Here is a 13,926-nt window from a genome sequence, read left to right as displayed (position 1 = left end):
TTCATATAGTACAGATAACGAGTATGCTTCGATATAATCTAAATAATGGGTATCCTTTCATATAGTACAGATAACGAGTATGCTTCGATATAATCTAAATAATGGGTATCCTTTAGGGTATGTTCACACGGCCTATTTACGGACGTATTACGGGCGTTTTAACCCCCGAATTACGGCTTAAAAGCGTTGACAAACATCTGCCCATTGAAAGCAATGGGCTGAAGTTTGTCTGTTCACACGAGGCGTATATTTACGCGTCGCTGTCAAAAGACGGCGCGTGAATAGACGCCCGCGCCAAAGAAGTGTCCTGTCACTTCTTCAGACGTAAATGGAGCAGTTTTCCATGGACTCCATGGAAAACCAGCTCCAGTTACGTCCGTAATGGACGCGGCGTTCAAGCGCCTGCACATGCCGTTACGGCTGAAATGATGGGGCTGTTTTCTCCTGGAAACAGCCCCGTAATTTCGTCCGTTACGGACGCTGCCGTGTGAACATACCCTGAATGTAAACAGAAAAGCACCACGTGCTTTTCTGTTTACAAACCTCCAAACGGAGTGTCATAATGATGGCGGCTGCGCGAAAATCACGCAGCCGCGCATCATACACTGATGACACACGCAGCTGTTAAGTGCATTTTGCGCATGCAAAACGCTGCGTTTTTTTGCGTGCGCAAAACGCACACGCTCGTGTAAATCAGGCCTAACATAGTAAGGGCTTATTCAGACAAACGTGATATACGTCCGTGCAACGCGTGTGATTTTCACGCGCGTCGCACGGACCTATATTAGTCTATGGGGCCGTGTAGACAGGCCGTGATTTAATATAAATAATGGGTATCCTTTCACGTAGTACAGATAATGGATATCCTTTCATATAGTACAGATACGGAGTATGCTTTCATATAATATAAATAATGGGTATCCTTTCATATAGTACAGATAATGGATATCCTTTCATATAGTACAGATACTGAGTATGCTTTCATATAATATAAATAATGGGTATCCTTTCCTATAGTACAGATAATGGATATCCTTTCATATAGTACAGATACTGAGTATGCTTTCATATAATATAAATAATGGGTATCCTTTCATATAGTACAGATAATGGATATCCTTTCATATAGTACAGATACTGAGTATGCTTTCATATAATATAAATAATGGGTATCCTTTCATATAGTACAGATAATGGATATCCTTTCATATAGTACAGATACTGAGTATGCTTTCATATAATATAAATAATGGGTATCCTTTCCTATAGTACAGATAATGGATATCCTTTCATATAGTACAGATTCTGAGTATGCTTTCATATAATATAAATAATGGGTATCCTTTCATATAGTACAGATAATGGATATCCTTTCATATAGTACAGATACTGAGTATGCTTTCATATAATATAAATAATGGGTATCCTTTCACGTAGTACAGATAATGGATATCCTTTCATATAGTACAGATACTGAGTATGCTTTCATATAATATAAATAATGGGTATCCTTTCACGTAGTACAGATAATGGATATCCTTTCATATAGTACAGATACTGAGTATGCTTTCATATAATATAAATAATGGGTATCCTTTCCTATAGTACAGATAATGGATATCCTTTCATATAGTACAGATACTAAGTATGCTTTCATATAATATAAATAATGGGTATCCTTTCCTATAGTACAGATAATGGATATCCTTTCATATAGTACAGATACTGAGTATGCTTTCATATAATATAAATAATGGGTATCCTTTCCTATAGTACAGATAATGGATATCCATTCATATAGTACAGATACTAAGTATGCTTTCATATAATATAAATAATGGGTATCCTTTCCTATAGTACAGATAATGGATATCCTTTCATATAGTACAGATACTGAGTATGCTTTCATATAATATAAATAATGGGTATCCTTTCCTATAGTACAGATAATGGATATCCTTTCATATAGTACAGATACTGAGTATGCTTTCATATAATATAAATAATGGGTATCCTTTCCTATAGTACAGATAATGGATATCCTTTCATATAGTACAGATACTGAGTATGCTTTCATATAATATAAATAATGGGTATCCTTTCATATAGTACAGATAATGACTGTTTTTATGTTTTTTTTTACATGGTTCAGGCGGAGGCATTCTTTTATATACTATATTTGATGACGAAGCTTTCATATACTGTACACATGACCTTTACATCCACTCATTACAAGTGTTAGGTAGAATTTTACACACAGTAAGGAATGTAAATTAATAATTACCTTGTAGTTTATACTCCTGAGAATAAAGAAGAAAAAACACATTAGAAAGCAAAAAAATTATTTCATAAATAATTTAACACAAAGTCAAAGTATAAAAGCAAATCAAACAATTCATTATAATAAAATACAGTACAATAATATGTAATGTTCCATAGACACTCCGTGTTTCACCATATGCTGCCTGCCTGCCGCACCATATTCTACCCTAGAAGCAATGCTTTCTTTTATACTCCTCACAATTTTCACAAACCCTGCTTGCTGCCAATGAATGAAATTATTCTTGTTTATATCCAGAAGCTAAAAACATTTCCTGACCATGTCCTGCTGATGCAGGTTCATGGCTCACTACAGTGTATCAGAGCTCTCTCTACTAAAGCCCAGACCGCCAAAAAATAGGACAAGTCATTTTTACGGGCCACATTTGCGGTCCGGCTCTTTAGGGTCAATGCACAAAATGCGAATTACGTGCGGCAAAACCGCACCGTAATACAGGACCAGCATAGGCAATGAGATTCCAGGGAATCTCATGTCCACGCTGCGGAAATTTTCGGGACGTAAATTGACCCACGGTGCGTGTCATCAAAACCGCGGCATGTCAATTTACCCCGCAATTCCGCTTGCGAATTCGATCTCCCTAGTTCTGGAGAAATACGCAGCAAAACCGGCAGCATGAAAACGCTGCGATTTACTCAGCAAAACGTAAAAACCGTACCTTCGTGTGCGTTTATTTGCTGCGAATGTCCTGCGGTTTTGCGCAGCAAAATACGCAACGTGTGCATGTAGCCTTAAAGTGAATTCACATCTTGTATGTGCATGGTCCGTGTTTGCGGACGGCCCGCAGATGACACTCCTCGGATCGTGCACACCGTTACGGTCGTGTGCATGAGTCCTTAGATGTTCCCATTCACTGACAGCAAGAAAGCCGGTCTTTGTATAGCATAAAATCGCTTGTTTCAAAATTCTTTACACAAAAGGTTCTGTGTAAATTAATTTAATTCCTACAGTGATTTGAAGGACACAATGTTCTACATGCAAATGTGCAATGTCAAATATAATTACAGTGTTTGAGGGATCAATAAAGCATTTTTGTTTACAGGCAAAATACCCTGGCGCAAAATAGTATAATTATCAGATGGTATCACCACGAGGCCTGATCCAATAAGGTAAAACGCGTCATAAACCAACAGGGAGGTGCATTGTGTTTGGTTGCGTGATATTGTGGTCTCCGTCTTAGCTGATTATTGGCCGATGTTCAGAGGGTAAACCGTAGATATGTGCAGGGTCAGTATGTCAGCTGGATAGCGCCTGGTGCTGCTGACGGGAGAACTGCTGACTCACAGGGCGTCCTTCATGTTGCCCCGCCGAGATGTCCAATAAAGCCTCTGTTCACATCACGTTAGTCAACTACTCAGTGTATGCCCCAACACATACACCAAACGTATCCATAGGGCCCTATTCACCCGGCGCATGCCAAGAGTGCCCTTTGGCATATGCCGACCCGGTATGCACAGGCTTAACTTTTTTTCTCCTGTATAGAATATTCCATGCATAGGAATACAGTAAAAACAAATATAATTTTTTTTTCTACTATGGGGTCTACTATGGCCTATACCGTGGTATACGTCGCAGCCTTCCGTTGGATGTACAATATATGTCGGGAAATCCTTCAGACGTATACCTCCAATGGAAGGCTCAAACGTAATGTGAACAGAGCCTTATCTGGATGTCGAAACTGGTGTACAGCCCCCAACTCCAGATTGAAGGAATGTAATGTGAGTGTTCTTAGCGCCCACTATGTTAACACTTTTTGGTTATCTCATGAACTCCCTAGTTTATATTGTACCTGTCCCTTTAAATATTAAGCGTAACTCTAAGTTAGGCCATCATTTAGTTTTTAGGTCCAAAATTCTGTGCTGATAATAATTGTCATACTCTACATACATATCCCCTGTACAGCCATACAAAAATGATAAATTATACAAATTTTGTCTGTTTGCATTTACCACTAGGGGGAGCTTACTGTATACGGATATATACAGCTCCGACTGAACTCAAAAATAAATCCTTATGCATCAAGTTTCAGAGCCCCCCCCCCTAGTGGCGACTGCTTGGAATTTAAGAATTAAATTCTATGTTTAAGCAGGGGACTTGGAGCTATGTATTGCAAAAACTAAACTCCGCCCTTATGATATATTGTCTATGGGGCCTAGCGGAGTCCACTAAAATCTGCCATGAAAATATCATCCTTTTGTTTTTCCTAGAGAAAAGCATATGCAGAGGTTTTTTGGCAGCCACATCTCTCCCACTAAATAACGTGAAAATGGAAATGGGGGGGGGGGGGGGTTAGAATCTTTATAGATTTATTAATAATTGAAAAAGGTTGTATGGGGTTAGAAAAACATAACTGCCTACTTCCAGAAACAGCGCCACTCTTGTCCATAGGCTGTGTCAGGTATTGCAACTTGAATCGGGTTGAGTTGCAATACCACACACAGCCATGGAAAAGAGTGGCGCTGTTTATGGAAGAAGGCAGCCATATTTTTCTAATCTCATGCAACCCCTTTAATGCAGGGTTTCGTCAAAAGTGAAACTTTTGCTAGAACTTTACTGCACCCGGTAGAAGTGAACATGACAAGACCATAGTGATTGCCCATGGGTCACACAAAATTAGCGAAAAGCAGAGGAATTAATAAAGTTACGCAATTTGAATCTGTCAAAAGCGGTATTATACAAGTTGTCGGGTATTATGTGGCCTTAGTAGGTGTGTAGCTTTACTGAGCCTGAAGAAGAGTCCTCTCCCGTATGGAGCAAGGACGCATAGAATTTGTTTTTGTCTCAGCTACCCAGATAATTGGCACACGTGGCCGGGCACAGGAAGGTGGTGTTTGTTTTGGAATTAGGTGCCACATTGTGTATTAATTACTTTCTGTTAGCTTTTGCACAAGATGTTCCGCTTATGCATGAAGTTACTGGCTGATCACTCCAGATGATGATTATTTAATTGCTGCAATAACCTTAAAGGCATTCTTCTTCACTTTTTGTTATAAGGTTCCCCATAAATACACTGATCACAGGATATCCTGCTGCCGGGACCATCAGCGATCAACTATAATCTGTGAGGGAACATGGCAACAAGTGTTTGAGTCCCCTACAGTGCCACCACAGGGCAAATGAAGCATTACATGATACGCATTGAAATGAATGGGCTTTTTTTGTAATCCACACACATTCTGGGTCCTCCAGTGACTCTCTCCGCTCTACACTTCAGTTAATTCATGGAGTTCCTGAAGGAGGGACCTTCCTGATTAACTCAAAATGTCCTAATAGGGTATTAACCCCTTCCCTCTTTAGCCACTTTTGACCTTCCTGACCGAGCCTCATTTTTCAAATCTGACATGTGTCACTTTATGTGGTAATAACTCTGGAATGCTTTCACCTATCCAAGCGATTCTGAGATTGTTTTCTCGTGACACATTGGACTTTAAGTTACTGGCAAAATTTGCTCGATATGTTCAGTATTTAATTGTGAAAAACACCAAAATTTAGCGAAAAATTGCAAAAATTAGCATTTTTCTCAATTTAAATGTATCTGCTTGTAAGACAGGCAGTTATAACACACAAAATTGTTGCTATTTAACATCCCCCATATGTCTACTTTAGATTGGCATCGTTTTTTGAACATCCTTTTATTTTTCTAGGACGTTACAAGGCTTAGAACTTTAGCAGCAATTTCTCACATTTTCATGAAAATTTCAAAAGGCCATTTTTACAGGGGCCAGTTCAGTTGTGAAGTGGCTTTGAGGGCCTTATATATTAGAAACCCCCAAAAAGTCACCCCATTTTAAAAACTTCACCCCTCAAAGTATTCAAAACAGCATTTAGAAAATGTCTTAACCCTTTACACATTTCACAGGAATTAAAGCAAAGTAGAGGTGAAATTTACAAATTTCATATTTTTTTGCAGAAATAAATTTTTTGTACAATTTTTTTTATAACACAGAAGGTTTTACCAGAGAAATGCAACTCAATATTTGTTGCCCAGTTTCTGCAGTTTTAGGAAATATCCCACATGTGGCCCTAGCGTGCTACTGGACTGAAGCACCGGCCTCAGAAGCAAAGGAGCACCTAGTGGATTTTGGGGCCTTATTTTTGTTAGAATAAATTTTAGGCATCATGTCAGGTTTGAAGGGCTCTTGCGGTGCCAAAACAGTCAAAATCCCCCAAAAGTGACCCCATCTGGGAAACTACACACCTCAAGGAAATTATCTAGGGGTACAGTGAGCATTTTGAACGCACAGGTTTTTTACAGAAATTATTGGAAGTAGGCCGTGAAAATTAAAATCAACATTTCTTCAAAGAAAATGTAGGTTTAGTGATTTTTTTTTCTCATTTCCACAAGGACTAAAGGAGAAAAAGCATCGCAAAATTTGTAAAGCAATTTCTCCCGAGTAAAACAATACCCCACATGTGGTAATAAACGGTTGTTTGGAGACACGGCGTGGCTGAGAAGGGAAAGAGCGCTATTTGGCTTTTGGAGCTCAAGTTTAGCAGGAATGGTTTGCGGAGGCCATGTCACAATTACAAAGCCCCTGAGGGGACAAAACAGTGGAAACCCCCCACAAGTGACCCCATTTTGGAAACTACACCCATTGAGGAAATTATCTAGGGGTATAGTGAGCGTTTTGACCCCACAGGTTTTTTGCAGAAATTATTGGAATTAGGCCCTGAAAATAAAAATCAACATTTTTTCAAAGAAAATGTAGGTTTAGCTTATTTTTACTAATTTCCACAAGGACTGAAGGAGAAAAAGCACCACAAAATTTGTAAAGCAATTTCTCCCGAGTAAAACAATGCCCCACATGTGGTAATAAACGGCTGTTTGGAGACACGGCTTGGCTAAGAAGGGAAAGAGCGCTATTTGGCTTTTGGAGATCACATTGAGCAGGAATGGTTTGCGGCGGCCATGTCACATTTGCAAAGCCCCTGAGGGGAAAAAACAATGAAAACGCCCAAAAAGTGACACCATTTAGGAAACTACACCTCTTGAGGAATTCATCTAGGGGCGTAGTGAGCATTTTTACCCCACAGATGTTTCATAGAATTTATTAGAATTGGGCAGTGAAAATAAAAACAATCCTTTTTCTTCAATAAGACGTAGCTTTAGCGCAAATTTTTTCATTTTCGCAACAAATAAAGGAAAAAAAAGAACCCAACATTTGTAAAGCAATTTCTATCGAGTACGGCAATACCCCATATGTGGTCATAAACTGCTGTTTGGGCACACGGCAGGGCTCAGAAGGGAAGGACCGCCATTTGGAGTGCAGATGTTGCTGGATTGGTTTCTGGGCGCCTGTGGGCCCAAAACAGTGGAAACCCCCCAGAAGTGACCCAATTTTGGAAACTACACCCCTCAATGCATTTACCTAGGGGTGTAGTGAGCATGTTAACCCTGCAGGTGTTTTGTAGAAATTAGTGTGAACTCGATGTTGCAAAGTGAAAATGGGATTTTTTCCACAGATATGTGGACAATATGTGGTGCCCAGCTTGTGCCACCATAACGAGACAGCTCTCTAATTATTATGCTGGGTTTCCTGGTTTTAGAAACACCCTACATGTGGCCCTAATCTCTTGCCTAGACAGTCGACCAGGCTCAGGAGTGAAAGGGTACCATGTAAAATTGAGGCCTAATTTGGCGATTTACAAAGTATTGGTTCACAACTGCAGAGGCTCAGATGTTTAATAATAAAAATAAACCCCTGGGAAGTGACCCCATTATGGAAACTGCACCCCTCAAGGCATTTATTAAGGGGTGTAGTGAGCATTTTCACCCCACATGTCTTTTCCATAAATGAATGCGCTGTGGATGGTGCAAATTAAAAATTTATATTTTTCCCTAGATATGCCATTCAGTGGAAAATATGTCGTGCCCAGCTTATGCCACTGGAAACACACACCCCAAAAATTGCTAAAAGGGTTCTCCCGGGTATGACGGTGCCATATATGTGGAAGGAAACTGCTGTTTGGGCACGCTGTAGGGTTCAGATGGGAGGAAATGCCATTTGGCTTTTGGAGCGTGGATTTTGCTTGGTAGTAGTTTTGTTTGGAGTCTTACTGGTGTTTCCGTTTATAATGTGGGGCATATGTAAGCTGGGCAGAGTATATAAGGGGCATTGTCAGGTGGTATAATAATGGGGTAAAAAAAAAACAATAAAATAATCCATAGATGTGTGTTACGCTGTGAAGCAATCCTTTCTGCACAGGCCGGTGTCGCACTGATATATGGCGTCCTTTCTTATCCCCCTTTTGGTCCACACTCCGCGCCTTTGTAGTTTGGGTAATTTTGCTAGGAAGTGTTGCCCTGGTATAATACGGGCACCGGCGCTTCCAGCGGATATGTTTGGGCCCTCCCTTTCCTGGTTCCCTAATTTTAGGTCCTTGATAAATCGCCTCTTCAAACAGAAGAAATGTTCCCCTCGGGCACAACTGCATATTTTTTTATTTCCTGACTTATTGGAGCCATAACTGATTTTATTTTTCATAGACGTAGCGGTATGAGGGCTGGTTTGTTGCGGGATGAGCTGTAGTTATTATTGGTACCATTTTGGGGTACATGTGACTTTTTGATCACCTTTTATCCTATTTTTTGGGAGGCCAGGTAAACAAAAAAACGCAATTCTGGCACAGCTTTTTTCGTTTTTTTTTATACAGCGTTCACCACGCATTATAAACTACATGTTTCCTTTATTCTGCGGGTCAGTACGATTCCGGCAATACCTAATTTATAGCACTTTTTTATGTTTTACAACTTTGCACAATAAAATTACTTTTGTAAAAAGAATGTATTTTTTCTGTCGCCAAGTTGTGAGAACCATAACTTTTTAATTTTTTTGTCGACGGAGGTGTATGAGGGCTTGTTTTTTGCGGGACGAGCTATAGTTTTTATAGATACCATTTTTGGATACGTGCGACTTTTTGATCACTTTTTATTCTAACATTTGTAGGGCAAAGTGACTAAAAAACATAAACTCTGGAAAAGTTTTTTACGTTTTTTTTTACGCTGTTCACCGCGTGCAATAAATAATATAATATTTTGATACCTCAGGTCGTTACGGTCGCGGCGATACCAAATACATATGGTTTATTATTATTTTTCAATAATAAAGGACTTGATAAGTGTAAAAGGGGGATTGTGTTTTATTTGATTACTTGAAACTTTTATTGTTTTCAAACTTTTATTATTTGCACTTTTTTTTACACTTTTTTATACTTTTTTTTACACTTTTTCTCAAGTCCCACTAGGGGACTTGAAGGTCCAACGGTCAGATTATTTTTTTTCTAATACATTGCACTACCTATGTAGTGCAATGTATTAGATCTGTCAGTCATTCACTGACAGCAAGCCGATTAGGCTTCGCCTCCCGGCGGGGCCTAAATCGGCTTCCGTAATGGCAGAGCAGGAGACCATTGTGTCTCCTGTTGCCATAACAGCAGTCGCCAGTCCTGATTGCCTGTCAGGGCTGGCGATCTGCTAGTAACCGCTACGATGCAGCAATCGCTTTCGATTGCTGCATCGAAGGGGTTAATGGCAGGGATCGGAGCTAGCTCCGGTTCCTGCCGTTACAGGTGGATGTCAGCTGTACAGTACAGCTGACTTCCACCGCTGATGACGCCGGATCAGCTCCTGACCCGGCGCCATCTTGCCGGCAGCTACGGAAGCCGATCAGGCTCCGCCGCCGGGCGGATCTTAACCGGCTTCGGTGCTAGGCAGACCGGGAGGCCAGTATTAGGCCTCCGGTTGCCATTGCAGCCACCGGAACCCCGGCAATTTCATTACTGGGGTTCCGATGAGCTGCAAACACCTTAAGTGCAGCGATCGCATTTGAGCGCTGCACTTAAGGGGTTAATGGCGGGGATCGAAGCTAATTTCGGTCCCCGCCGTTACAGCCGGATGTCAGCTGTAAGATACAGCTGAGATCCGGTGATGATGGCACCGGCTCAGCTTCTGAGCCGGTCCCAAACATTCGGCGTACATGTACGGCAAGATGCGGGAAGTCAATGCTTTCCATGACGTACATGTACGGCAAATGTCGGGAAGGGGTTAAAAATGGGTATTCTAAACCAGAAAACCCCTTAAAATCTTAATGCAATGTTAGACTAAAATTTAAAGTGACGCTTCACCTTGAATAGTTAAAAAAGTTATTAGAGAATTTGATAACAAGCTTTTCTCTAATATAATGTCATTATGGGAATGGCTTCCTTTAGCTACTGAAATATTCAGAATCTCGGTCTCCCTGCAAAGGTCTCTCTAAATGTTGATCAGATAAAAAGTGGCGCTCCTATCCTAACAGCCAATCATATCATGGCTTTCACTTTCTAGCCTGCACTGAAAAATTGAGGAACTATCGCCCTATGTACCGACTTGTAAAACTAACTTATTAAAGTTTTTTTTACACTTTTTTGTTAAAGAATAACCCCTCCTTAAATCAAAGCCCCGCCCCAGCAATCATCTGATCACCACAGGTCTGGCTTTTGTCCTCTGCAGGGGAAATGTAATATCACATGGTGCCTATGTAAATGAAAAGACAACTATATCCACTATGGTTGTGCCAAGTTCTCCAGACCAGGAGCAGCAGAGGACCCCTCTATCACGTTCATGTGTCGTTATAGAGAATATAGAAAAAAACCTGGATTGTTCAGCAACATGCACCAGGTGGCGCAGAAGGTGTGTACCCATTTAGTGATACGTCGCACAGTACTTTAGTTAAACTTTGTAAATCTGCCCCATTGTCTCCCAGCATAAGGCGTCATAACGGGCAAAAGCATTTTAAAGCCATATATAAGCATTTCCTTAAAGGGGGCCTGTCCCCTCTGCTGACTTGTCTGTTATAGTAAATATTTGTATTCTTCATGAAATAACAATTCTGTAACATCTTTTCTTAGAATTCTATATTGTGCTCTGTTATTACTCCTAGAAATTTATAATTAAATTGGCAACTGGGCATTACCAGTTGGGGGTGTGTCCCTACAAACTGACACTGTCCAATCAGTGCTGACAGAGTGACACTGTATGGAAATGCCCCTTTGACAAGGGGAATGGTAACACCCAGTTGTTGTCAATTTATTCATACATTTCTGGGAAGAATAACAGAGGACGACACCACGCAGTGATCTAAGAAGATATTTTCCAGAATTGTTGGAATACAAGTAATTACTAAAATAGAAATCTCAGGAGAGGTGATAGGTCCTCTTTAACTGTTGAACACACCCAATGTTTTAGATGATAAAAATAGCAATGAACTAAAAATCCTCCGCCCAAACAAAGCTTACCAATTACATTCATATTTCCAAGGTACTGGCCCTTTAAGGATTGGAGTAGACAGGGTGGAGGAAGTAGGCCGCTAAATATGTAATAGCTTTCCCATATCCTACTCCACGGGAGCCAACTTACCTGTCTTTCCCTCAGTCACCCATGTCAAGCCTAGTATAACTTATGTCCTGTGCCTGGGTGAGCCATAGATGTATAACCTGCTCTATTCCTTGTAATATTACTAGAAGATGTGGTAAGGATCGAACGAAATTAGCAGCAGACTAAATGCAAGATTTTTTCATGGGCAAAGTATTATAGATTCATGAAGATGACACGTCCAAGAGTAGCGGTGTATAATATACCAGTAACACTGTATATGGAACAGTATTATAGTAGTTATATTCTTGTATATGGAACAGTATTATAGTAGTTATATTCTTGTATATAGAGGCAGTATTATAGTAGTTATATTCTTGTATATGGAACAGTATTATAGTAGTTATATTCTTGTATATGGAACAGTATTATAGTAGTTATATTATTGTATATAGGGGCAGTATTATAGTAGTTATATTATTGTATATAGGGGGCAGTATTATAGTAGTTATATTATTGTATATAGGGGGCAGTATTATAGTAGTTATATTCTTGTATATAGGGGGCAGTATTATAGTAGTTATATTCTTGTATATAGGGGGCAGTATTATAGTAGTTATATTCTTGTATATAGGAGCAGTATTATAGTAGTTATATTCTTGTATATAAGGAGCAGTATTGTAGTAGTTATATTCTTGTATATAGGGGGCAGTATTATAGTAGTTCTATTCTTGTATATAGGAGCAGTATTATAGTAGTTATATTCTTGTATATAAGGAGCAGTATTGTAGTAGTTATATTCTTGTATATAGGAGCAGTATTATAGTAGTTATATTCTTGTACATCGTGGCAGTATTATAGTAGTTATATTCTTGTATATAGGAGCAGTATTATAGTAGTTATATACTTGTATATAGGGTGCAGTATTATAGTAGTTATATTCTTGTATATAGGGTGCAGTATTATAGTAGTTATATTCTTTTATATAGGGGCAGTATTATAGTAGTTATATTCTTGTATATAGGGGGCAGTATTATAGTAGTTATATTCTTCTACATAGGGGGCAGTATTATAGTAGTTATATTCTTGTATATAGGGTGCAGTATTATAGTAGTTATATTCTTGTATATAGGAGCAGTATTAGGGCAAAGCCACACGTGGCGGAATTGCTCCTGAATTCCGCTGCGGACACTCCGCAGCGTTAATCCGCAGCGGAGCCGTTTCTCCATTGACTTCCACTTCTATTTAGTAGAGTTCGTTTAGACGAGGCTGAAAATTCCGCTACGGAGCATAGGCTGCGGTGCGGAATTTGGTGTCCGCAGCATGCAATGGATGTTGCGGAGTTGTGGCGGACTGGTTGCGGACTCATGGCGGAATTTCTCCATTGACTTCAATGGAGATTCTAATTTCCGCAATGAAGTCCGCAGCTGTCATGCACATGTTATGTGTGCTGCGGATGTGTCTTGCTTTTTTGACATGACATTTCTTCATTCTGGCTGGACCTATGTATTTCTAGGTCTACAGCCAGACTGAGGAAGTCAATGGGGCTCCCGGAATTACGGGAGCGTTGCTAGGAGACGTCAGTAAATAGTCACTGTCCAGGGTGCTGAAAGAGTTAAGTGATCGGCAGTAACTGTTTCTGCACCCTGGACAGTGACTACCGATCCCAATATACAGCAACCTGTAAAAAAAATAGAAGTTCATACTTACCGAGAACTCCCTGCTTCTGTCTCCAGTCCGGCTTCCCAGGATGACGTATCAGTCTAAGTGACGGCTGCAGCCAATCACAGGCTGCAGCGGTCACATGGACTGCCGCGTCATCCAGGGAGGTCAGGCTGGATGCCGAAAGAGGGACGCGTCACCAAGACAACGGCCGGTAAGTATGAAATTAGTTTACTTTCACTAGGGAAAGTGCTGGCCCTTCTCTCTATCCTGCACTGATAGAGAGAAGGGAAGCACTTTTACCGCAGTCCGCAACAGCTAGTCCGCATCAATTTACTGCACATTTTGGGCAGATCCGCCGCAGAATCTGCCACGCAGATTCTGTGCGGCATTGATGCGGACAGTTGCAGAGGAAATCCGCCACGTGTGGGCATGCCCTTATAGTAGTTATATTCTTGTATATAGGAGGCACTATTATAGTAGTTATATTCTTGTATATAGGAGGCACTATTATAGTAGATATATTCTTGTATATAGGAGGCACTATTATAGTAGTTATATTCTTGTATATAGGAGC

At 40.2% G+C, this 13,926-nt stretch overlaps 1 protein-coding gene across 1 annotated transcript in view; it reads right to left on the bottom strand.

Moving 5' to 3' along the window:
- Window positions 1-13,926, bottom strand: part of IL17RE (interleukin 17 receptor E) — a 58,774-nt gene that overhangs the window by 23,198 nt on the left and 21,650 nt on the right. Inside the window, exon 2 of the mRNA XM_075831683.1 lies at window positions 2,285-2,300. Within this exon, the coding sequence (XP_075687798.1) occupies window positions 2,285-2,300 (16 nt within the window). The remainder of the gene's footprint in view (window positions 1-2,284; window positions 2,301-13,926) is intronic.

Source organism: Rhinoderma darwinii, chromosome 7, assembly GCF_050947455.1.
Source record: "Rhinoderma darwinii isolate aRhiDar2 chromosome 7, aRhiDar2.hap1, whole genome shotgun sequence".
NCBI lineage: Eukaryota > Metazoa > Chordata > Amphibia > Anura > Rhinodermatidae > Rhinoderma > Rhinoderma darwinii.
This window is presented reverse-complemented; position numbering and strand designations above follow the sequence as displayed.